Source organism: Patagioenas fasciata, chromosome 1 (genome assembly GCF_037038585.1).
Source record: "Patagioenas fasciata isolate bPatFas1 chromosome 1, bPatFas1.hap1, whole genome shotgun sequence".
In the NCBI taxonomy this organism is placed as follows: domain Eukaryota; kingdom Metazoa; phylum Chordata; class Aves; order Columbiformes; family Columbidae; genus Patagioenas; species Patagioenas fasciata.
The window spans coordinates 202,304,223-202,329,050 of record NC_092520.1 but is presented as its reverse complement, the minus strand read 5'-3'; the positions used below and the strand labels follow the sequence as shown (position 1 = coordinate 202,329,050).

Below are 24,828 nucleotides of genomic sequence, written 5' to 3'. Positions count from 1 at the left end.
AGCCCTGCCAAGGGTGAGTCCATCAGGTATTACTGCATGAAATGCGCCCCAGGGCTCATTGCTCAGGAACAGGCTGATCTCTGTCCCCCAAATGCTGGGCAAAGCCCTTTGCTGGAGCAATTCTGAACTAGAAACAGCAGGTTCCTTCATTTAGGGCATTTTGAGATAGCAAGTTTCTCCCTCGCTCATTACTGACTGTCTCAGAGAAAGCTGCTTATAAAACAGTAGATCCTTGGAGACCAATATCCTCAGCAGTCTTAAAAATAGCCTTTATTACTTGTTGACAGAATAAACTAAACATCTTGGAATTCCCTTAGGTGTTGAAAAAAGAAAAAAATAAGTGCATCTTTAATACAGAAACAACTTGGTGATTCTGAGCGAGAGAGGAGGTGGTTGGCAGGTTCACCAGTCCTTCCAGCTCTTATTGATACCAACACTTCCTAGCTGGCACAGAAAAACATCATTCAAACTACCTCTACCATAAAGGTTGGTTTTGTTAATTTTGTACTACAAAAAATTGGAAATCCAGACCAAGAAAATATTTTCAAGCTGGGGGAACAGAAGTATGTGCAGAAACAGCATCTGCTTGAGCAATTTCTGTTACTTTCTGCTCCCAGGGTCAATTCCTCAACCACAGAGCAGCTGCTAAAACTTTTATTAGAGATAAATTGAAGAAAAAAACAAACAAACGAACAAAAAACAAAGAACAAGTCTATTTAAAAAAGGGAAATGTGGTGGGTGTTTTTTGGGGGGCTTGTGTTTTTTTGGTTGTTTTTTTGTTTGTCTGTTTTCTGTCAAACCATCACTGGTAATAAAACAGGGAACCATGCCCACAAGAAGTACATGGTAGGAGTTATTAATATTTCTGAAAAGAAAGCTCTTCCAAAAAGCTTCCAAGATGCTGAAATTTTCTGCCAGAGTGCTGATAACACACAAAAAATGTCTGCATCACCATGTAATGCTTCCTAAAAAAGTTAAGTGTAGAGTACAAGACATTTAGATAACAGATGGAAAACAACACACTCTCACATAAAGGTCTGAAGAAACCCTTAAAACATACTACACTATGATAAATATACTCTCACACTTATAATGTGAAAGCAAGAACACTTCATAAGCATGCAATGGTGTCACAGACTTAATACCAAAAACTAGTTTTAAATGGCAGATTAGACTAATTACAGTGGTATGCTAATGAGGACTCCTGTGTTCCCAGCACAGTAGGTCCAAAATTCTATCGTGGTTTCCAAATATCAACATTTCCAGCCTGCCTGTATCCGTCACAGCTCAGCTCTTTCAGTATTAGGTCTGGGACAGAATTCTCCAGGAAAATTTCCATTGCAGGTTCCCAATTCAGAAGATTAAGTACTTGGGTATTTATAAATAGCTTAAGGGCTCAGTTGGCAATTACTAATTGGTGTCTTCTGGTAACCAGCGAACACCATGTTTCATGTAGCTATCATTTCAGATGGGTCAGTAAACTGTCATGTGAACATGCACACATCTTTTCCTCAGAAGTCAGTACTGAGTTGATATTGAGGTACTGATCTCTCTGGTAGCAGTAACAATTTCTGACGAATACAGCACTAATCTCCATTTAAGTTATATCCATAAATTGATAAGTTACATCTGTAAATTGATAGGCAAAGTATTATTCCCCCCCGCCTCCCTTGAGGTTTGCTCATTTCCCCCACTGTGATCTGTGTTTTTACTTTTATGTAGATGAAAGGAAAGCACATCTACCACTCTAGTTGCAGCCATTCACTACTACAATAGCTATTGCTTTGTCAACTCAGCCCAGGCACTACCAAGATTTTGTTATATTGTTCATGATCTACCAAAATACACAGAAAAAAAGAGTATAACAAGTTTTAATAATAAGACAACAATAACAACTCGCCCTCTCTTTTTCTCTCCATCCATTAAATATTTCCTCCCAAGTGAAAAAAACAAAAAACAACAAACAAACAAAAAAAACCACCACACAACAACAAACGAACTCAATGCTATTTAACTATTCTGCTGCAGTACTATTTACTACTATGTTCTACATATATTCTCCAGCAAAATATGAATACACATGCCTTCCCTTCTCAGTCCAGCAGCAAGCACCATGCCCTTCTTGTTAAACAGTCTAGGGCCTGTGGCTTTGGGGCAAAGCTGACTGCTCAAAGTGTTGCTCCAGATGCTGATAAACAGTAAAAATTCCAGTACTAGAAACACTGAGCACACAACAATTTGAAACACAGTAATTCACTGGAGTTAATTACTAGAACACATTTTGAAAATCAAAACTAATGATACTTAAGACCATTTTCCAGTTCTAATTTGTTATAAGCCTCCTAACACTTCAGAGAAAGCTGAGCAGAGGAAGCTGTACCTGTTGCTAATCATCTGGGATATGAAAAATAGCATTTGTCAGATGCCTTTCCTTTAACCTGTCAGCTGTTCATACAGAGAAGCACAGGAAGAGCAGCTGAAATCTGTGGCCTCAGGAGCTATACAAAGTGAGCTGCTAACAGGCAATCTTGGCACTAGAGATCACTACTCTGTTCGATCCACAACTTCGTGGTTTTAAGTTCTAACTTCTGCTCTGTCTCTCTTTTTCTGTGTTTGTACATCAACCAGAATTTCATTTTCATTTGCAAAACGCAAAGCGAAGATAATCACGTACTGGAAGCTCTCTGACATCATTTATAGAGTACAAACAGAAAAGATCTATTTTATTTCAACCCCCAAAACCGAGGTTCCTTAGGGCTTCTTAAATTTCATTCAGAGTTTCTGCTGACATTTGTTGTTCTACACCATGAACAACATGCTCCCAAGGAAAAAATACATTCAAGTACCAAGTAAAGTTTTAGACTATTCCAAGCTAAAATGAAGATATTGCCTTGATATGGTTTGCAATCTAGCACAGTCTAGCAATCTTTAGGTGCTATCTCACCTAATAAAATATACAAACATTCACTTATTTTGCCTGCCAAGTTAAAAATAAAACATTTATAAAAGCTATCTTTCAGAAATAATCTCAAATTTTTCCTTTCAGTAAGAACTAAATAGTAAAATTCAAAATGCACTAAGAATAACAAGCACTTTCCTTTGTCTTCTATTTACATGTAAATCAGACTTACATGGCAATATATCCTTGTATCTATTCTTTTTAACATTTTCTTCTTTTTCTCCAGTAGCTGTTGGGTAGATCTTCTCTGTTCTGTATTTTGTTGATAATCTTCTTAACCTCTGAAATAAAATATTTATGTTATCTTTTCAAGTCTCAAGATAACAAAAACATCACTAGGTATTAGCTTCATTGATGAACTATCAGAAGATCACTCAAAAATACTTCTCTCCTTTTACAATATTCATTATGATGAAATTCAAAGAAAATTAATTATCCAATACTTTTAGATCAGCAGTTTACAACCAATTTGACATCAGCTTTACACATGATGAGACATGAAACTTCGGAAAAGCCACTACGGCAGCAGTATGGCTGTATTTTATTTAGGAAATACACTGCCCTGTTACAGAGTAACAACTGCATTAAGAATACCTGTATTTAACAGAAAAATCTGTTATTGCTCTGAACAGCTGGAGGAAGAGCAGAGAGCAGGCTGGCTCAGAACAGCTGTGGCAGCAGGTACTTGGCTCTGAAGCCCATGGCTTCCACCACACCGACAAGTGAACCAAAAGCAAATTTTGACACTTATCAGGCATCACCTCCTAACGCTCAAAACCTCTTGAGTCTCAAGCTCACCCAAAGAAAGGTCCCTGTCTCTCAGGTACAAGGTATTCCTAATTAAGATGACTGACAGGAGGCCTGCTGTATTCACAATGTCATTTTTCCTCCTCCATCTATTTCAAATCCTAGACATTTGAAACAGTCAAAACCTCAGACAACAAAATCCAGACCATGCCTTCCAGCAACCTAGGAAGTAACAAAAGCAGCACAGCTTTTGTCATCCCACTCAAATTAGGCCTTTTCAACCTTAAAACTGAGGAGAAAGACAAGAGTATAAATTCTCTTTGGGGAAAAAAAAAAATACAGAAGGAGTCATCAATATTCATTATTTTACATTTTATAGACATCCAGACTTAAAATGGAACCTGAAGAACTCAAAGTTAACTCTGGCTTCCAGTTAAAGCTGGGTGATTGCAAAACCAGGTTCCTATCTACACTGACAACACAGTGGTGAGATATATGACAATCTTCTTGTATGAAGGCTCTACAGAGGGATCTGGATTGTTGGGCTGAGTCCAACTGTATGAGGTTCAACAAAGCCAAGTGCCAGGTCCTGCACTTGGGTCACAACAACCACAGGCAGGGCTACAGGCTCGGGGAAGAGTGGCTGGAAAGTGCCTGGGGGAAAAGGACCTGGGGCTGTTGATTGACAACAGCTGAACATGAGCCAGCAGTGTGCCCAGGTGGCCAAGAAGGCCAACAGCATCCTGGCTTGTATCAGGATAGTGTGGCCAGCAGGACCAGGGAAGAGATTGTCCCACTGTTCTGGGCACTGGTGAGACCCCACCTGGAATCCTGTGTTCAGTTTTGGGCCCCTCACTACAAGAAAGACACTGAGGTGCTGGAGAGAGTTCAGAGAAGGGCAGTGAAGCTGGTGAGGGGCCTGGAGCACAAGTCTGATGAGGAGCAGCTGAGGGAACTGAGGCTGTTCAGCCTGGAGAACAGGAGGCTGAGGGGAGACCTCATCACTGTCTACAACTACCTGAAAGGAGGGTGTAGCATAAAGGGTGTTGATCTCTTGTCCCAAGTAACAAGTGATAGGACAAGGGGAAATGGCCTCAAGTTGCACCAGGGAAGGTTCAGATTGGATATTAGGAAAATGTTTTTCAAGAAAAGGGTTGTCAGGCATTGGAACAGGCTGCCCAGGGAAATGGTGGAGTCACCACCCCTGGAGGTGTTAAAAAGATGTGTAGATGAGATTCTTAGGGACATGGCTAAGTGCTAGAGTTTGGTTATGGTTGGACTCTGATCCTGAGGGTCTCTTTCAACTGAAATGATTCTATGATCAAGAGGAAAAGCAAGAACATAGCTTCAAAGAAGGTTAATATTTCCACTGAATAGTATTCTGCATGTGTAGAAGGACAGAGATTGTTCACGTTTCACTCCCTCCACCTTTGATGCTTCATTATGATGGCTGAAGTTCCAAAATGTTCATGGCTTGCTTTCTTTTTGTCAAGGGGGAGTACGGGTGCGGTCAGTTGCTAGTTAAAAATATACATATCCTTAACCATTGACTAAGCAACAACATACAGGCAGAAGGACATAATAAATAACATTATCTGGCTGGAAAGCCAGTTTTCTTCTTGAGTTCTTCTAAAACTACTAAAAAACACTTGGGAGACTCATGGCGCAATTCATTTTTTTTTTTTTTAAAGAAGGAAAAATCCATTGGCAACTCAATTCCTCCAATAGTTCCTTTTTAGCTGGTAGAATAACATCGATAAAATTTGTCCGGATATAGCGAAAAAACAGCTAATTCTATATGCAAATGTAGATAAAACTTGGCATTTAGTTTAATAATATCCATCTAACAATCCATAAAAGCAGTATTTACAGAGCAAAACCAATGGCACAGTAAAAGTAAAAAAAGAGGCAAATCAAGAAGTACCAGTTTTCAGACTCTCTTCTCCAAGGACTTAATCACAGGTTAAATCACTGAACACTAAGAAGAGTAACTGAACTAGCACACGGGATTGTTGTCTTCAAGTGCATTGCTCTTGAAAAACTTGCAATGTTAGTCAGTGAAGAAGAAACAGTAAATATTTGGAGTTGGGACAGTAAGTCTCTGACCGCACACTAATTGAGGTGCTAAATAATTTATCTAAAAACACTGCTACAATGAATAATAGGAAGATCCAATTTGTGAAAAGACATGTAAAGAGTCCCAGGCAAGAGGAAGCTTCCATGCAGAGCACACAAAGAAGCTTGGTTTGTAACACAGTACTGATGTAAAGAATACCACTGCACATGGGAGAAATATTGCCATGTATAACACCAACCTTACTGCATCAAATTAAAAAATACTGCCTGTGCTAAGACTGGATAAACACAGGAGTCTAGAAATGGCAAAATAAATACTCATTATTTAGCTATATCAGCTCAAGACAGCAAGACTGAGAAACAGTTTGAAAAGGCTGTAAGTCTCCAGTTCAGCAGGAGGGAAGCAAAGAGAAACAATGATACTTTCAAAGCACAGCCGCTAATATGATTTTGTATATTGTTCCACATTTCAACCGGGATGTGAGGTTTTGGGCTTTTGTTGGTGGTTTGTGGGGGGTTTTGTTTGTTCGGGATTGTGGTGCTTGTTTGTTTCTGTTTTGTTTTCTTTTTTCTTCCATCTTACTACTTTTTATGGGACAAATATAATGAGAAAAAGTAATAGAAGTTTAGAGGAAATAAGAACTCTAAAATCCTTAAGTCAAAGCAGAAACTACTTTGCATGACAAAGGATACACTCAAGGAAGTGATTCCAGAAAAAGGTTGGGTATCAAAAAGCACCCTAAGAAGGTGATCCCTTTTACTTCACCCCATTTTAAAGAAATACAAGAATATACACTTTGACGGGCACAACTTGGACCTACTGTAAGCCAAAAAGGCTGCAGTGATCAGTAGCAACTTTAGTGTTCTAGAAAGTGGTGCTACAAGAATTCAGCATAGCCTTCTCCCTTGCATGATTCAATAGCTGTAAAAGTTGCTAAACACGCTGGAAAGTAGGTTTAGCACACCCTGGCTCTGAGGCAAAAACTAGAAATTAAATACACGTTGATTTTAACACACATCCGTTCCTAAAATACTTTAGGACTCAATGCATGTTTGCCAGCTGTTCTGTGACATGGGTAATAGAAGCTAACTAAGTGCAGTCCTGAGAGCAATCAAAAGGAGTAAGTAGCACTCTTCACAGTTTGTAGTAGTATGTGCTACATAGAACAATGTCTACTTGATGCTTTGGAAGAGAAAGAGTTGACTAAAGAGTAAGGAAAGAATTCTGAAAATTGAGCTTTGAGTGAACTACCACAGGAATGGAGAAGTGCCAGGCTCAAGAATTTGCCCTACACTCACAGACAATTTCTGCAGGAAGCTCTTGGGATGTGCACACACAGTCTGCTGGAGGATGGGAGAGGTTCAGGACTTCCCAGATACAGCCTAGAGTGCCCAGAAGGAGGAGAATGTACTCACCAGCAGAATGACAGGAAAACAGAAGAAAGAATTCTGTTCAGACTATGGTAAGTTGATGACAAGATAGCCAGTAAGATCTGTCACAATCCAGTTTCATGCTAATTCATAATATATTAAAAAAAACCCAAAAGTACTGTCCACAGTACAAAGCAGCATTCATTTGGGTTAAGCCAGTAAACCACCAAATCGCTTCCCAGAAGATATTCGGACGTCAGAGAGATCCAGCCTGGTGCCTCTGCAGATAACAGCAGATGCTTCCATAAGACTTGCATATTCACTGGAACTGCTACTTTGGTACCACAAAAATCTTCATTTATATGTTCTTTTAAGGACAAAATGGTCAAAAAGTGTATATTCATGATTCATCATGCTAAAGAACTACATTCAGAAGGCCTTAAGTTCCATTCTCATTAGAAAAGCTTGAGTTTAATTCTGCTTATTCATTGCATGACAGAAGTGGTTTGTGGGATGGTGACAAACACTTAACACATGTGATGGAGAGGGGATGAGCCTCTGAAACAATTTGCTTTTCAGAAACATACTCCCAACTTCCACAGTGATTTTCCAGTCTGTACTACAAGTCTACTTCAGTGTTTTTTATGAAAAGACAAACCACTTTTTCAAACCCAACTTGTGGAATCCTATCATTCTAAGAAGGGCTTAGCCCAATCACTCCAGGAAACACAGATCTCTGACTTTCACGGTCAATCTGTTTCATCTTTTTATTTTAGAATGCCTTGAAAGACAAGTTGCTTAGTACCATGGAAATGTTGCTTGTGGATTAAAGAAAATATATTGCCTATTGAGATTTGAAGAATTCACTTTAAAAACAGAAATACTCAAAGAGCTGAAAACCAAAGAAAAGCTTCCATAAAAGTCACCTTAAAAATCAAAGCATAAAAGAAGATACTAGGAAATAATTTAAAAAATGTTGTATTAATGCACTGATTTCATAAGACAGCTATTTCTGTCATACGCTTGACATGGCATTGTTCTCACTAGCAGCAGGGGCAGGAAAAGAGATAAATTATGTCCAACTGTGCTCTCACTCTAATAATTTTGATAAATACTAATTTCCTAGTACATTTATACAAGAAGAAAAACGTACCTGTAAGCATCAATGTGAACCAAACTACCATAAAAATGTCAAAAGAACTATCTTCTGGTTATCTATGGTCAGATTACAGAGGTTTCAGATTCTGAACCAATATTACAAACACAGAGATGCAAGAGAGATGCCTTTGTCAAAGAGAACTCAAGTGTAGACTTACATCTCAGATACAGCACTGCTCAAATGGGGCTTGGATTTTCTAAAATTGCTTTGGTTTCAGAAGTATTTTATCTTAATGCCCCTGCAAATCCACATGGAGTTTCCCTACTCCACTTTCTGATTACCAAAAGCTCTGGGAAACACCAAGACAGGCTGGTGCTAACAAACTCAACTGCAGGATGGACTATTCTGAGCGAGGAGTGTTTCTGCAGTCCAAGTTGTAATAGCAAGGAATAAATGAACACAGGGAGCTGGGCTTCCTTCAGTCACTCTGCCAGAACAAAGGCTGCCTGCCCCAAGTTTCTGGGAAAGTCAGATCCAGTTGAGCGGAACGAACACTGAACTGTCCCAAATGGGATACCCTGGGTTACCTCATGCACTGTTAAGTGCAAATAATGCAGAGTCTACAATAATTGCAAGCATCATTCTTGCATCCAAGTCCCCCAACTACCTCTGTGGTTTACATTCATACATGAAACACTTTGCATCTGTTGTTGCAAATAAACACAGAATGAAAAGACCTACATACAAGACAATGCCCAAAGAGTCTAAGCTAGCAATTAGTTATCCTACTAATACATACTAAATTACAGATAAAACTACTTTTCAGAGCATCCCTTTCACCACTTTGCCTTAGAAGTATTTCAAAAACAGCATGCACCTGTGACACATCAACCTTACCCCAGTTACTCCTGTCAGCTCTCAAGCAACAATTGTTTTTAATAATTCCTAGCCCCTCATGATGGAAGGAAAAAAGCCTTCCCAAACACTATTCAAGCATAAACAACGAAAGGAGAATGATTTGGTTCTGTAAAAAAAAAAATAATCTTCACTGTGTCTCAGCATTCACAGATGGCTTTGGCTGCAAGGAACAGGCTGGCAGTCTGGATTTAACCTATTTCTCTGAAATAAAGCCCTGAAAGGAGATTGCAAGCAGAACTGATAGAATGAACAAGACACAGGAGGAGGAGTTTTCACCACCTTGGCACTCTCTTCTAGCAACACCTCCTCACTCACAGGCTCTTGGTGCTCCAAGGGAATCTCTGCCAAAGTGATTAACAGACAAGCCTGGTAACTACAGTCCCTTGGGAGCTCCATCATCCACGTTTCACAGCAGGGCAATGACGGGTCCAAAAACCCCACTGCGTTTGAGGAAGCTTTTGTGACCTGCATAAAAGAAAAATTCCTCCAAAATTACCCAAGGAACTGAGAACAGCATCATTTCCATATTAGACAGTATAGTGTACTTTATAACACCTTAACTCGGTTTAGTATTTTCTCAGGGAAGAGGGGAATTCATGTTATTGCTTTAACTGGTGATTCATATCCAATAAAGCAGCAGTCATCAACGAAGACAACACTGGCAGGTCCTCATGCAGAGAAGGCCAAATGACAACACTGAAAGGAGCCAGTTAAGGAGTTCATCCTTTCTTCAGTATCAGATTAAAACTGGGAACAGGTAAAAAAAATAGCAGCATACCCTCAAGACTTAGGTACTGCCAGAGGAAGACCAACACCTTCCATCTGTATCTTCCCTAACAAAAAAGTTATAACCAGGCAGGTCTCCCACACTGCTAGTAACTAAAGAGAGCTCTGCAGACATAGTATCAAAATGTGGGCTGATTACTTCAAAAGTCTTTCTCTCCCTCATTTATGAAACTGTTTTTATACTATCTGCATATTAATCCCAGCTTCAATTAGCAGTAGTATCAATTACAGTTGCAGCTAATTTACATTCAGCATACTAATTAAGCAACATACCTACTGACAGTAATGGGCTTGTTTTACAAGGATGAAGAAGACTAAGATGATCTGCAGTCTGTTGATGAGCAAATAAATAAGCAGACAAAGCAAAACATTACATTACTAAAGCATAATCAAGTTTTAATTAATAAGTTACTGAAGTATGTTCTCATATTTCAGAAAATTCTGCAGCATACTCATTAGGCATGCAAGAATTGGTATTATAACTTTCTGTCTGTGAACAAAACTGTTTCCTCAGCACACTCAAATTATTGCAGAGCCCACTGTGAACATCAAGTGAAAACGTGCAGAACAACAGAGCAGTGACAGTTATAGACTATGAGTAAAGAACACAAACATCTCTATTAGTCCGAACCCATGCGATTAGAAGACAGACTGCTTTGGGTTGAAGGCTGGGCAGCACGTCTTGAAGCAGAAACAGAAAAGGTATTTAAAATTAGCGCACGCTACAAACAACAGGCATCTTAACAGCGCTAAAGCAATTCAGGAACAATTCTTGATAATTCAAAACAGAAATAAGCCTCAGATTTTTCGCAACAGACCACAAGATGATTTACCCTACCCATCAATATAAAAATAAACGGCATAAGGAAGTAAAGCACTTAAAGAAACAAAGGAGGAAACAAAATTCATAACCAGGGAACCCCCCCGCCCCCAAAAAGTTTAATTTCCAATTTACTGGATTCACTAGTTTCCTCTTATTCCTTCAGTCCTAGGTTTTGGTGGGTTTGTGCATGCTGACAGAAGAAGTATATTAAAAACATATCAATCTTGATTTTTCCTTGAAGTTTCTTTGAACACATACAGCTCTTATTCATCTTACCTTGCTATGTGATTAAAAGGAAAGAAGTTCCTAAAGAAAACTAAGGCGAATTATTTTCAGAGAATGTTTTTACAACAATCTAGTTGATGAAATGTCTCAACAGAATCAACCAACCTATCAGCAAAAATTCCTACAGCTTGTTACTGAACAAAACATTTAATTATAGTAAAAAAGCTCAGTTAAGTGTAGTATATAAAATACGCCATTTTCATATTTAAGTCTTCTATACCAATTTCCTCACTGATTTGATTTTCACAAGTAGTTGAACTTAAGTCAACTAACACCATTCATTTTACAGCAAATGATGATTGTTTCTTAGGTGAAAAAAAAATAACTAATCTTTAAATTTTGTTTAACTTTTAAAACTTGCAGAATAACTATGTATGCTGATCTACTGAATGTAAAATATCTTGACATAAGGAAGCAAAATAGAGTTTTCTCTACCGTTTTGTCACAACACTAGGTATCAACTATATTAGTAGTACTTGTATGATTTTACCACCAGCATTTCAGCAGTCTTCCTGATTTTTGAAGAGACTGATGGATCCATATTTAAGTCTCATTTAGGTTGATTCTACATTCAGGTCAGAATCAGAAATATAAGGTCTTATAATATGATGGTTACAAACAACTTGCAAAAGAGTTGTCAGACTCAGTCCAGGTTTCATTACATGCAAATTTCCTTGGTGGCCGGAATCTGCTGTGCCACAAAGTGTACAAAGACACAGAACCTCTCCACCTTCAACAGTGTCCTGCAGATCAGGGCTTAGGCACAGCTTAGGTCACAGTTTAGCCACAGATTTAGGAAGCAGTGGTAAACCTGCAACACTGCCACAGCAGAGCTCTGCTGGAAAGCCTTGCCAGGAGCAAGTCTCCAAGCAAATAGGAGACAGGTGGGATCAACTTTCCACTCTGATGTTGCAGGTGGGTTTTGTTTCCTTGTTTTAAAAACAAGAACTGGTTATAGGTCCAGGTGAACTTCCTCTCAAGAGCCACCCTTTGACTCACTCAGGAGAGGTGACCACACTACAGTCCTCTCTGTCTAGACACACTAGCTCTGAAGTCAAATTTTGACATCCTGGGTGTAATGCTGACACCATCAGTGCGACACCTGAATTCACAGAATCACAGATGTCAGGGATTGGAAGGGACCTCAAAAGATCACCCAGTCCAATACCCCTGCCAGAGCAGGAACACCCAGATGAGGTTACACAGGAAGGTGTCCAGGTGGGTTTTGAATGTCTCCAGAGCAGGAGACTCCACAAACCCCCTGGGCAGCCTGGTCCAGGCTCTGTCACCCTCACTGAGAAGTTTATTCTCAAATCTAAGTGGAACCTCTTGTGTTTCAGTTTGAACCCATTACCGCTTGTCCTAGCATCGGCTGTCGACAGCGTGCCCTTCACCTGAAAAACAGATCAAAGTAGATGCTTGTCCTACCTCCCTAGACAAGACTTAAAAGTTTCTCATGGAAGTCAAAACCCAACAACCGTGATGTGATAAGAATGGATACTAAAGCAATAGCATCCCCAGCAGAACTCATACAAGAGAAGAAGGAATTATCCAAAGACAAGTTGAGACTTGCTCCACAAAGAATATCCCAAGAGCAAGAAGTTTTATTCCAGCTCAGACAGCTAAAAGAAACATCAGCAATGCTTTTTTCAGGGTCACATGCTAGGCACTGGGCCAGTCACCACTGGTTATAACTCCATAGTTGTTCAGTTTCAGTGCTCTTGCCTTAACACAGTATCCTAAAACAGCCAAAAGCACCTGTGACAAGCATTCAAAGGAAGAGCTATATAACCAATACAGATCAGGTAAAACTCAAACAAACAAGCAGCATAAGGATCCAAATAGGTATTGGCTAAACCTCCATGTTTGAAGAAAATTTAGCTTGTTGAACCACATCAATGCTCCCCAATAAATTTCTTAATCTACTACCATCAAAACTCCTTTGTCTCCACACTCTTTATGAAGTCAAGAGCAAAGAAATTGTAGTCTGTGGAATGAGGCATTAAGTTCCATGGAGAATAGATCTTGGTTTTGTTTCTACTCAGCACTCAAAAAAGAAAAAATCCTCAAGTTCATCTCCCTCTTCCTTCACAAGAAGCAAAACTCTTCCTCTTTTCCCACGCCTTAGAACACGTTTCCTTGAGGTCAGTGTTTGGTTTTGGCCTAATTCATACTAGTTGGAAAAAAAATGCACCACAACTGAAACAGGAAACCCTGAGCTTTCACTGCAACAGAATGGGAATTTCCTACCTGCTGGTCCCCAATATCAAAGCTGCACAGAAGAGCTTTTTAATAAATTTGCACCTCCCCAAAAAAAGTTCTGCTATAGCCATTATGTCCTGTCTTCCAAGAAGGCACAAAGGCTTTTTAAAAGCTCTGCTTTGCCGATTTATCTGAAACAAACCCTGCCCTGTAAGACCTTCATGGAAAATGACTTTAAGCTGAAAAGCTGGAGCCCAACAACTGCTCTAGGTAAAAAGCAAAGCTCTTTGTGCAGTCAAGAAACATTGGAACCAAGATCTGTGTTTCGGTCCAAATTACCTTACTGCAACATCTCTAGAACTCAAAGGTGCTGTTCCCTTCAGTTACGTGACATCCTTTAGCATACAGTTGAATTGCTATGTGACAATGAGTTCAGGGTTAAATATGCTGATGCTGGACATGCAAGCAAAAAATACAACAGTTTTATCTTTCACCATAAGTCTTCTTTTTTTTTTCCTTCAAAAGCAGGCTTGAACCTTGTAGAGAAAGAAAGTATCTGTAGAGACCTTCAGTAACATATAACAGACAAGATCAGTATACTGCTAATATAGTTACATAACTTTATAATCGACAAGCAGAACACCCACAAGGTTTTAATGACTACTGCCCCTCCAAAAACCCATAATCTAAAACATTTCTAGACAAATAAAAAAAAGAAAAGTTTTGATGAGCACTGAATCAGTACTTCTATGCAATAACATACATGAGGAATATTTAAGGGATGTAAAGGGAAAGAGAAGCTATCAAATAGAAAACAGTTTTCTATTAACTGGAGAAAACATGCTTACAACTATTTTCACCCCTTCTTTGAGGCTGCGTCTGGAAGCCAAGGAATGTGCTGGTTATAAAGAGGCCATTTATGATTGAGTTCAATAGCATTTTAAAAGTCAGAAAGAAGCAGCCTCATTAAAGATACAAGCTGGTACTAAGATTTCAACTGTAACAACCCCAGCTAATAACCTGTGCAATATTTATGGCTAGATAAAGGAATTTCGTGTCATAATTGTCCATCTCTGTAGCATCTGTCCCTTGTTTCTCCATTAAGCTCTTTGTTTTAACAGCTGAACATTCAAGAGTTGGAAGTAACACTGCTAAATGCCCAAGCAATATAAACTCTACCACTTCCATTTGTTTCTGCTGAATTTAATAAGTCCCCAAGCCTCCTCCACACATGCTACATTGGATGCAATTCTCTTCTGCAACAGTAACATAGGCATACACACAGCATTTCCTGCAACCTCACAGTACTACCACTCATACAGAAAATGTTTCTTAGTTTACTCATATTTTGTTCAGCGAGTTCCTTCAAAAAAAAGGAAGGGGCTGTGATTTTTCTCAAATATAACAATTTCAAATATATTGTCTGACATATCATTAACACTTGAAGTTCCATGGTAACCTTAACCACAAGTATTCCCAGGCCATGGAAACCCAAAAATGACTAGCAAAAGAAAGATGTAGTTGCCTCTTCTCCAGCACTATATTAATTTCATTAAAACACCCAGAGAGAAGAATACTACTGTGAAGTTACTAAAAAGTCAATTGAAATAGTTTTAATCAAACCATTTGAAGTTTAACCTTCTTAAATTATGAATATTTTACAGGAAATTTTAAATTCTTAAGACTCAAAAGCTTGCATCAAACTAAAGGGTCAAGTAAAAACCATATTGTTTGTCCTCTTTTAAAACCAGTGCTAAGAGCCTCAACCTCTGATACTTCAAACAAAAAAAGCCTTTATATAGATTTTATTGCCTTTTGTACAGCAAAGCTGCAAGTCAAACTTAAATTTTCAAACAGTTTGTAGGTTGCCTTTATTATATTTATAATGTAATTACTTCTGAAATTCTTCTGTTTTGAAGAGAAATGATTGTCATGTGAAGTATACACTCAATCACATAAAGGTTTCTAAAGGAGCCTTTCATTGATGTTCGTACCCTGCAGGCAATGTTTGTTGCACAGCTCATTTGCGAAATAGTCCTTCTCCAGTGCCAAATTTCGACAAATAAAAAGTTAAAGTCAACTGGTAAAACAGTTCAGGCAAGTGCCTTGTCAATCAAGCTGCTGATAAATTTTAAATAACCCTCAACTGTCAGCACTTTAAAAAGCTGAATATTTACAATCCAGAGTGTAGAAGTAGGCAGTTTGTTTGGTAAACAATAGCAAACCATCATTAAGTTTTTTTTCCTATCTGAAATACAAACAGCTTTATTCAACACCCCCAGGTTCTGGATGACAGATGTACTTCCAGATGTTTCAGAAAGACACGGGAACACCTTCAGATCCAGCCTCAAGATCATTATCTACAATTCTCACGTATGTGGAATAAGTGACACAGCAATGAGACTCCACTTCCTTTCTTGAGAAAGGAAGCTGTTCTAATCTGAGCTTCAAACAAGTATTTGGTATGGTGCCAATTCAAAAGAAGAGTATGTGAAATTTTACAAGAATTCAGGCAAGACAAGAGTCACTTTAGTCTGTTTTTACAAGGCAAAATATTGAAGAAAAAAAAAACAAAACAAAAACCCAACATATGACTGAAGGGATTTCACAAGCGGAGTTTCTCAAAAACCTTCCCAGGCCAATCAGGCATTTTTCTTCGCGACTTCTCATGGAAAGCAGAACACATTAACAAGCAGTTGATGACCAAACTAGAACACAATCAGTAAGAGGGGAAGATGAGAACACCACATAAAGCAAGCAGCCAGACTTTCAGTGCAATAGACAAAAAAACTAAGTTTAAAAAATGCCAAATAAAGCTGTATTCTAGAAACTGACATAGGAGGAGGAAATAAAGACACAGGATACTACTCAATATAGCCTGTTTATCAGTAAATAAATCCCACATACTGGAATATTTCTAGAGATTAGACAACAAAATATCAACAGCCAAGAGGAGATGAAAGCTATGTTTCTTCCTTCTTAATTAAAATAAGGGGGTCAGTTGACCCTGCAATATTTCTTTTTTAATGGCCTATGTTCTTATTTTTCTGCATAGTCTGATAGTAATAAAACTGATTCAATTTGAAATTACTGACATTTTCCTCTTAAGACAAACATTCATATCCTATCTATTGCTTGCATTGCTTAAGTGCCCTTGAGCACAGAAAGTGTTAGTAGCCTTTACATTTTGTTTTCTGGTATTTCATATAAAACATGAATTCTTTTTTATGTTAATGTTTTTGATTGCGATAGTCTGATTTGACTTAAGGACACTTCCACTGTAATCAAAGAATGCTAGCAAACACTCAGTCTTTGCATCTTTTAGTGAAAAATTCAATGTTTTCTTTGGACAAGGAAACAATATTTTCCTTTTTAAAGGCCACAAAGCCTTTAGGTCTAACACCCTCATTCTAAGCAGTCAGTCTACACTTTCTGGGACTCTTCCACCATTAAACGGGGCCCAAAAGGCTTCTTTTGATTTTAAGACATAATTTGAGTGCCTTGAAATTATATTTTGTTTTAAGCTAATTTAGAAAGTTAGTAGATGATGAATAAATCCAAACCAGTACATTATCGTTTACCAAGCACTAATGCCAAATGACTAAAACCCTCAGGTATCAAGCCACCTGCAGCGATGGTATGAGCTGCTCACAGGCACAATGACAGGCTCAGTCCACATCAACTACCTCTGACTGCAGAAGATGCCATGCTTAACTATTAAATTATCAAGTTTTATGCAGTGTTTGTTTTCTTCCATAAATCTGGATTTTACTAACTCAACTGAAATGTCAGTTTTTGTCTTTAAAGTGGTATTAATGTTTTGATGAACATTTTCAGAAAGTTCGATTTCTAAGCACAGTTCCTGGGAAAACGGTGTTTTTGTTAAAACTTTTCCTGTTACTAGGATCCCAGTTAAACTAGCAGATGTCTGAGACAAGCTGCAAAGCAACACAACCACGTGTTATTATTAGGCTTTGCGTTTCATTGAAAGGCCAGTCGCAGAACCGAAGGCAACTCAGAGGCAACGCTTCAGGAGCTGGAATATCTGCCTCTTCTTGCTGAGCTACACAGGAAGCTTCTCTTCTTCACAGATTGGGAGGACAACTGGGGAATGTAATAGCTTAACTAATTTCATTATAAACATCTGCTGCTCACATGCAGGCAACTTGACTGGGAAAAAAAAATCCAGCCCCACCACCAAAAAACACAAGTAGGTTGACTGCACAACCTTTAATCCTGAAAGCCCAGAACACGTTACACAAAACGAGCTATGCTTTTCTTTTTCCCTGCCTTTTTCCAAACAATCCTGATGATCTAAATGAAAGCAAAATTGAGGTAAGAGTCCAGAAGAAAGACGGCCCTAAAGCAGCAGTTTGTTTGTTCTGTGCCTCTGGAACCCACCCACTAGATGTCAGTGTCCTCTTGGGCAGGGACGAAGCCTTTTGGGTCCCCAGGAGAAGGTGACAGCTTATAGACCTTGGTGATCAGGTCAACTGAAAGGAGGAAATTCTTATAAAATCACCCCTGGGTATCACCTTGGCCACAAAAGAAGCAGCCAGCAACAGTAACATTTGTGGATACCAAACAGAACATAAGTACATAAATACACAAAGTTTACCAGGTCAGGTAAGATGCTAAAGATCAAGAGCTGTTTCATGCAACTTTACTGATTAAAAGTACAGTACACTGCTCACTAGATATTAAGACATGCTGAAAATGGGTGATAAAAAAGCTGCAAGATAAAGGTAATTCTGCTTCCTATTTGCTAAAACACCCCAAAACCATTTTTTTTTCCTTTTTTTTTTTTTTTGGGTGGGGGGCAGGGGGGAGATACAAAAGGTACAGGACACAAGAATGGGCTCTACTACTACCAAAATTCAGTCAGGCCTAAAGAGGCATAGACTCAGAAACAACAGACTGAATTATTACAGCACAGCATGAAATTCTCTCTGATAGGCATGAATACACCACACCCTAAACAAAGGGCAGAGCAGAAGTCAAAGTTCAGGCACATTAAGTGCTTATTGCAGGAAGGAATGGGTAGGTGATTCTATTCACCTGTATAAAATCTAGGTATTAGGTTAAATTAGAATATTTCAGTTGGAAGGGACCTACACAATCATCACATCCAACTGCCTGAGCACTTCAGAGGTGTTTAAATTTGAGTCTGAAAGGAAAACACTGATACAAAAGGAATATTAAACTTGATGGCAGGACCACATACTGGGAAACTAATGCCACCATATAAATTATGGGGGACTGATAGTCAAGGTCATGCCAGAGGAGCAGCAGTATTATACATTACAAAAGCAGATAGACAATCAAGAGGAAGGTGATCAAGCTAAGTTTCTATAATATGCTTTAATGTGCCCAGGATTGTAGAAGACTCATTATCAAGGAAGCAATCACCCTAGTGGTAGCATGCACAAGAAGCCTGGTGATTCTTGTAGAGGAGATTGGGAAGGTTATAAAGCTGTGAAGTACGAAATGAAGAATTTTGTATGGTATACGAAGTACAGATTTATTTCTTTTTAAAGATAGCAGATCAAATTGCCAGAGAACTCTCTCACGCGATCCACCAGAAAAAAAAAGCACCTTGAAGATCTGAGCAACCACAGGACCTGGCTAAAGACACAGCTCCCAAAGAACCACTTATCGTTAGAGCATACTTATACCTGGTGTCCTTGCCAGACAGGAAAAGGCTAAAAAAAAAAAACCAAACACACACCACAACTTTTTCCTTTAGAAATAGGAACTTAAAAAAAAAAAAAAAAAAAAGGAAGTTGACTGAAAGGAAATTATACAGAGCTAAAAAAGTAAATCACTTGCAAGCAGCGGAGGGCCTGTTTAAACGTGGCAGGTACAGCCCTCCTGGGTCCTGCTGTCCTGTGGCCCCCAGCCTGGGAGCTTCTGCTCACAATCTGCCCCTGAGGGAAACTGGGAAGATGGCTCTGCTCCATTCCTTACTTTCCCTCAGTATACACCAGTCAGAATAAAGTATTAGACTAGATGTACATTTGATTTATTACACTATTTTATATATTCTGAAGAAACCATGAAGTATCATATGATCCTAAGATGTATCCACTCATCTTCCTCCCCCGTTAAAGATATACCTCTTGCACCATGTACAGCAGATTATTTTTTATCTTTTCCAGGCAGCACAATACAATCTCATTCATGTTACAGCTTTGTCACAAACACCACAGTTGTACTTCCGATCACTTTAACTGTTCATTCTTCCATAATCAAGTTATTTTTAAGGGGCTGTCTGTCTTCTAACCAGCTCCTATTTCTCTGAGCAAGTCTCAGTTTCACCCTTTGGCCCTTACACTGTGAAACCAAAGAAATCTCAAACTGCCCTCAATATGGAAATAACTCATGTTTTTCTTCCCATGTCCATATATGCACTACAAGAACACTGTGCTTGCTGGTCCAACCTCTTTCCAAGGTAATTGTTTTGATAATTTTAATGAATAAGTGGTCCTTTAACAGCAAGAAAGGGAGCATCCTGGCTAAATTCCAACCCTGGCAACAACTCCTGTAACCCTTATTTACACCGTAGCTTTATCCACCATGCTGACACTATGGGCCAGTCAAAGACAGGTGCACTCAGCACCAACATAACTGGCCTGTAGAGTTACCTACTCAACTTGAATACACCTATTGTATCACATGTGGCAGATTCTAATTTTAACACCACTAAAATATATAACAGTAAAAATGTTTGTAACATTTCAAGGTCCTTTCCAGTCAGCACAAGACAATCTTATTGATATTACTCCTTTGTTCCAAAGACCACAATTAAAATTATTAATATCCAAGTAATTCACAAGGTTCAAGTAACAAGCCCATCACCTCAGCATAAAAGTAGCCTTTACAAAGCAATACTTCTTCAGTGGTTTATTAATTCTGACTTTAATAATTATTAATGATGTACTTAAATATTTAGATACCATCAAAACCATCTAAGTTACAAATGCTAATGGATTAGTGGGATTGATGGAAATAACAAGTTTCTCACTTTAAGAAATCAGCAAAATCATAATAAAGCAGCAAAATTAGATTCTAGGTCTTTCCATCTTCTAGGGAAAAGCAAGTAACCACTTCGGACACAACTTGATGGCATACTTGTGATTTTAAAAGAGTTTTCTTCTAGCTATAATCATAAGTACATAAATTTCTACTCATCTACTTCTTTCCATCATATGTTATAGAAGCTAACAAATGGAATTCAGGAAGATGGTCTACATTATTATAAGATACAGATAGAGGGGTTTCCTACTTCTATAGCTTCAGGATTTTGTAAATTGGGTGTGAGCAGTGTTTCTTTATCAATGTACAACTATTCAACTTCTGGGACAATGAGCTACCACCAGGACAGAGTTTCATAACCTCCCCTACAGACAAAGGTGAGCTGGATTGTTTTTACTATACTGGAGGCAAGAGTTAACATAAATGACAAGAGTTATTGATATATTGAGACTTTACATATCAATCACTTAACCATTGCATCAATATTAAGAGTTTTCCATCTCTTAGCCTATTAATCCAATTATGTTTAATTTCATTTTCTAAGCCACTAGGCTCCTCTACTGCCATTCCTTCCTCATATCAGAGCAAACATCTGTATAGTAACTTGCAACTCCCACTGGCTTGCCCATCTAGGAACAGGAAAGTTGCTCAACACTAACTGAAGTATTCCTCTTCTATTTACAGACACATTTTAAAAAATTCTGAGAAAACACTACACTTGTGGTCAAAGTCAGATTCCAATTCCGGAAAACCAGAAACCATTTCAGCAAAGCCGCATGTCACCAAGGTGACTTGGTGAGACCCTCCGACTGTGGATGCCCCAGAAGAGGCATCACAAAGCCTGCAGAGCCCACCAGTCAGGCCTTGTCTGATTGTAAAATACTGGTGGCAGCTCCTGGCACAAACACAACTTCCACATTTTTCACTGTCTCTTTCAAGTCAGTATGTTGCTCAACATCCATAACCCACAGAGAGAAGAGCAGGCTGCTAACCTGCACGCAAATGAGCTATGAATACCTTCCTGTTTTAGGTCGCTAAAATGCAATGTAATCTCCACAAAGAAACTCCTGTTTTTGAATAGCTTCCTCCTAACTTTTACTCTTCACTGCTTCCTTCTCTATCAAAATGGTTTTTACCCACCTCAAGAACAACTGCACTTTATAGCATCTTACTGAGTATAGAACTTACAAATATAAAATTGGAGAATCAACACTTAATTACACTTTTATACAATGGAAATTTAAGTTTGTGAACCTGCTAGTCATGGCCCTTCAGAATGACAAAATAAGTAGACGAAATACCACAAATGAAGAAAGTCGCATTACCAAAGTTACTTCCTTAGATCTATCAAAGCCACTCTTGGGAAAGACTAGGTAAGAAAGAATGGAATCTAAACTTTTATAACCTAAGATAGGAAATACTAAAAGTAAGCCAAGTGTGGATTTCTTTTTTTATACAAAACAAAAACAAAAAGAAAATAAACAAAAAACAAACACCACACAACAAACTGGGAAAGCGAGGGCAGATATAGCACTGAACAACTTAAAAGGAACAGGTTGCACCACTGCTTACAGCCACAAAAACTATGTGACCTGCTTTTCAGCATGGAAACAGAGATGCCTTTAGTCAGAACTAAAAAAAACCCCACCTTCTAAATTCTGACAGATGTGGAAGACTGCCTATTACGATATTTCTAGCTAGAAAACAGGCTAGATATTGCAGGCAGTTTGGACTGGGGAGAAACAAAGACCCTTTCCACGTATCAGGACTCCCCACACTTACTAGGAGAACTATTTATGCACACTATAAGTAGGACACAAAATTTCTCAATTTTATTTTCCCTTGATGGAAGCAGCAGCATTTCGAACAAAATCAATAGCTTCAAAAGATCTCTATTTTCATAGTTGAACCTCAACCTCAATGTCTGCTGCAGTTTGACTTTAAGGAGCAGCAGCAATGCCCTCTTTAATCCTTCTTCTCATTCCCGCTTGCTGGCATTGTGCATCACGTATTCCACTGGGTAACCAGAGCAGCTATTAATGCTAATAAGCCCAGACAGCAATACACGTTTGTTCTAAAGAGACAGCAACTGCATGACAAGTAATAGGATGAGACATACAGGATTGCTAAATCCTGGCTTTAAAATGCAAAATACAGAAATACATACTCTACAGCCAGAGTGAATCCATTCACAGGAGCAGTGAAGTATCACAATGTCTTACCAGGACCCAAGTGCTTCTTATAGATGCGTTACGGTGAACAGTACGTTATGTGCAAGCTGCACTGCTACTCTGTCTGAATGCTGACTGCACCCTTGTAGCTGTCAGGACTCAACACCTATTTGAAGGTGCTTGAATTTGTCTTTGATCTCCAGGAATCTCTGTAATAACCAAGCTTAGACAATAGTTCGAGACTACAATTAGCCTTTTGAGGAGAGGGATCCATAAGCAATATTACCTGGTCCAGTATTAATATTAATTAATAATCAATAATTAATATTTATCCTGGTGAAATGATCAAACCATAACCTAAGAATTCATAAGGAACTGCATGCATGATGATTCTTGCAAAGACTATTTCCAACGTTATTTAAAAAAGCCCATCTTTCAGACATGCAGAGAAAACAGCCTGTTACATTCAAAACAGCTTTGGGAAAACCCTTCCAATCACTGCAGTTGCTTTTAACCAGTCTGGTTAAGTCTCATTGTCCTGCTTCCCAGGCTTCTTGCCTCACTGTCCAAAGCTAACACACTTCTTTTACTTATTAAAAAAATGCTGATTATGTTATTATTATTTTCTTAAAGTTAAGTTTGAAAATGTTAATAAAATCAAGGAAATGTTCTGCATTTAAAACCAGACTCAAATAGACCAGCTAGTTCTACTTCAACCATTTTGTTAAAATAAAACAAAAAAAATCCACCCATATACCTTCTCTCATTATAACCCAATAACTGATGAAATCAATCAATGCTTGCACAGCTTAAAAGGGTACCCAGCTACACTATAAGCAATAATTTGGCTTCAGTTCATTAAACCCATAAGAACCTGTATGAAGTTAATGCGTATTCCTAAAAGCTTCCAGTCTAAAGGCAAGGCAGAGCTGAAAATATTTAACTTGTTCACACGGTTTTCTATTCATTGTGCAATGGCCTCTGTCTTAAAAAACAGTAACAACTGATGGTGTAAAAAAGTAACAAAATCATCCTAGCAGTGCAGCAATAAGGTAACACAAGCACAGAAGGTGAGGGAAGAAAGGAGGAAAAAAAAACAGAAGCAAAATAAAATATCCAAGATAAATCACAGTCAATATGTGTTGGAATTAAAAAAAATACATGTTGCAATTTGCATAAGGTCTGACAGAGGTACAGTGCCCAGTGAAAAACCACACACTTTGCAAGGATGATTCAACCACCAGCTGACACAGATGCAGAATTCCTCAAGGGTGTCTTGCTTCTACAATGTCCAGGAGCTGGATCCAACAAGCTAAAGACAAGTCAGACAGCAATATGAATGCAGAAGGAAGCCTACATGAACAAGCGTTTCTTCTGTCTTCCGCAAAAATCCCTCCTCCATGGCATTTGATACAGCCTTAAAATTTACAATAAACCTTAGACAAGCAAAGTTGCCCAACTTTCTTCTGGAAGTCTTCTCAAGCCCAGTTTATGAATTACATACTTAACTTTCCACTTAATATGACAACCATATACCCGTTAAGCTGACCTACCACAGGAACGAGAGAAAGTTGTCATCTCCACCCAAAAAAAAATCTTTAGTTCGAGCATATGAAACTGGCAAGCTACATTCCCACCAACGGAACATTTCACATTCCCAGTTGTTGCCAGTCACTGCTAAATTCCAGTACCACACTACGAAGAATCTCTTAAGAGGGAAAGGAAAGAAGAAACAATACAAATCTTATAAGTAAATATTACCTGCTGTGTTATTAGCACTTCTCTTAGAATAGCTGTCAAGGTATAACCCTTGAAAATCCACACAACCAGTACATGATTCAGGAAACTCCTGACTTCAGAACCAAGTTCTGGAGGTTTTAAAGTAGAAAGTAACACCTAAAGGACATGGCACTGAAATGTAGGAATAGAACGAACTAATTTTGGTGTTTATTTCCTAAAGCAAATTCCAGTGACTCCCAGACATGCCGTACAAGATCCTTTACCTGACTAAAATCATGGTCATGTTTAGTTCAAAGGTGCAGTCTCTCTAGAAATGTCAGTTCACTACTTAATTATAGCCCTGCACTGAAGTCCCTTTCTAGTCCATTGCTGCTTTTCTCACTTCTAAACACATCCTGGCCTGATGCACACTTAATATGTCTGGAAGTTATCTTCATCCATAAGAACTAAAAACATCATCACTGAGGTTTTTATATGCACATGCTTTCTTCACTGGATGGTCATACTGCCTTACTTTACCAGACACAGAATATTTTTGCTATTTTATTATGAATACAGGAAGGGAAGCCCATTATGTATGCTATAAGACTGTACAAACAGGATGCCAGCTTCATTT

General features: G+C 38.5%; 1 protein-coding gene across 3 annotated transcripts in view; it reads right to left on the bottom strand.

Annotated features, from left to right (window-relative positions):
* The window catches only part of PTPN12 (protein tyrosine phosphatase non-receptor type 12), a 74,825-nt gene that overhangs the window by 39,257 nt on the left and 10,740 nt on the right, over nucleotides 1-24,828 (bottom strand). For all 3 annotated transcript variants that reach the window (XM_065849683.2, XM_071803459.1, XM_065849674.2), the window contains exon 2: nucleotides 3,132-3,240. In XM_065849683.2, the coding sequence (XP_065705755.2) occupies nucleotides 3,132-3,240 (109 nt within the window). The remainder of the gene's footprint in view (nucleotides 1-3,131; nucleotides 3,241-24,828) is intronic.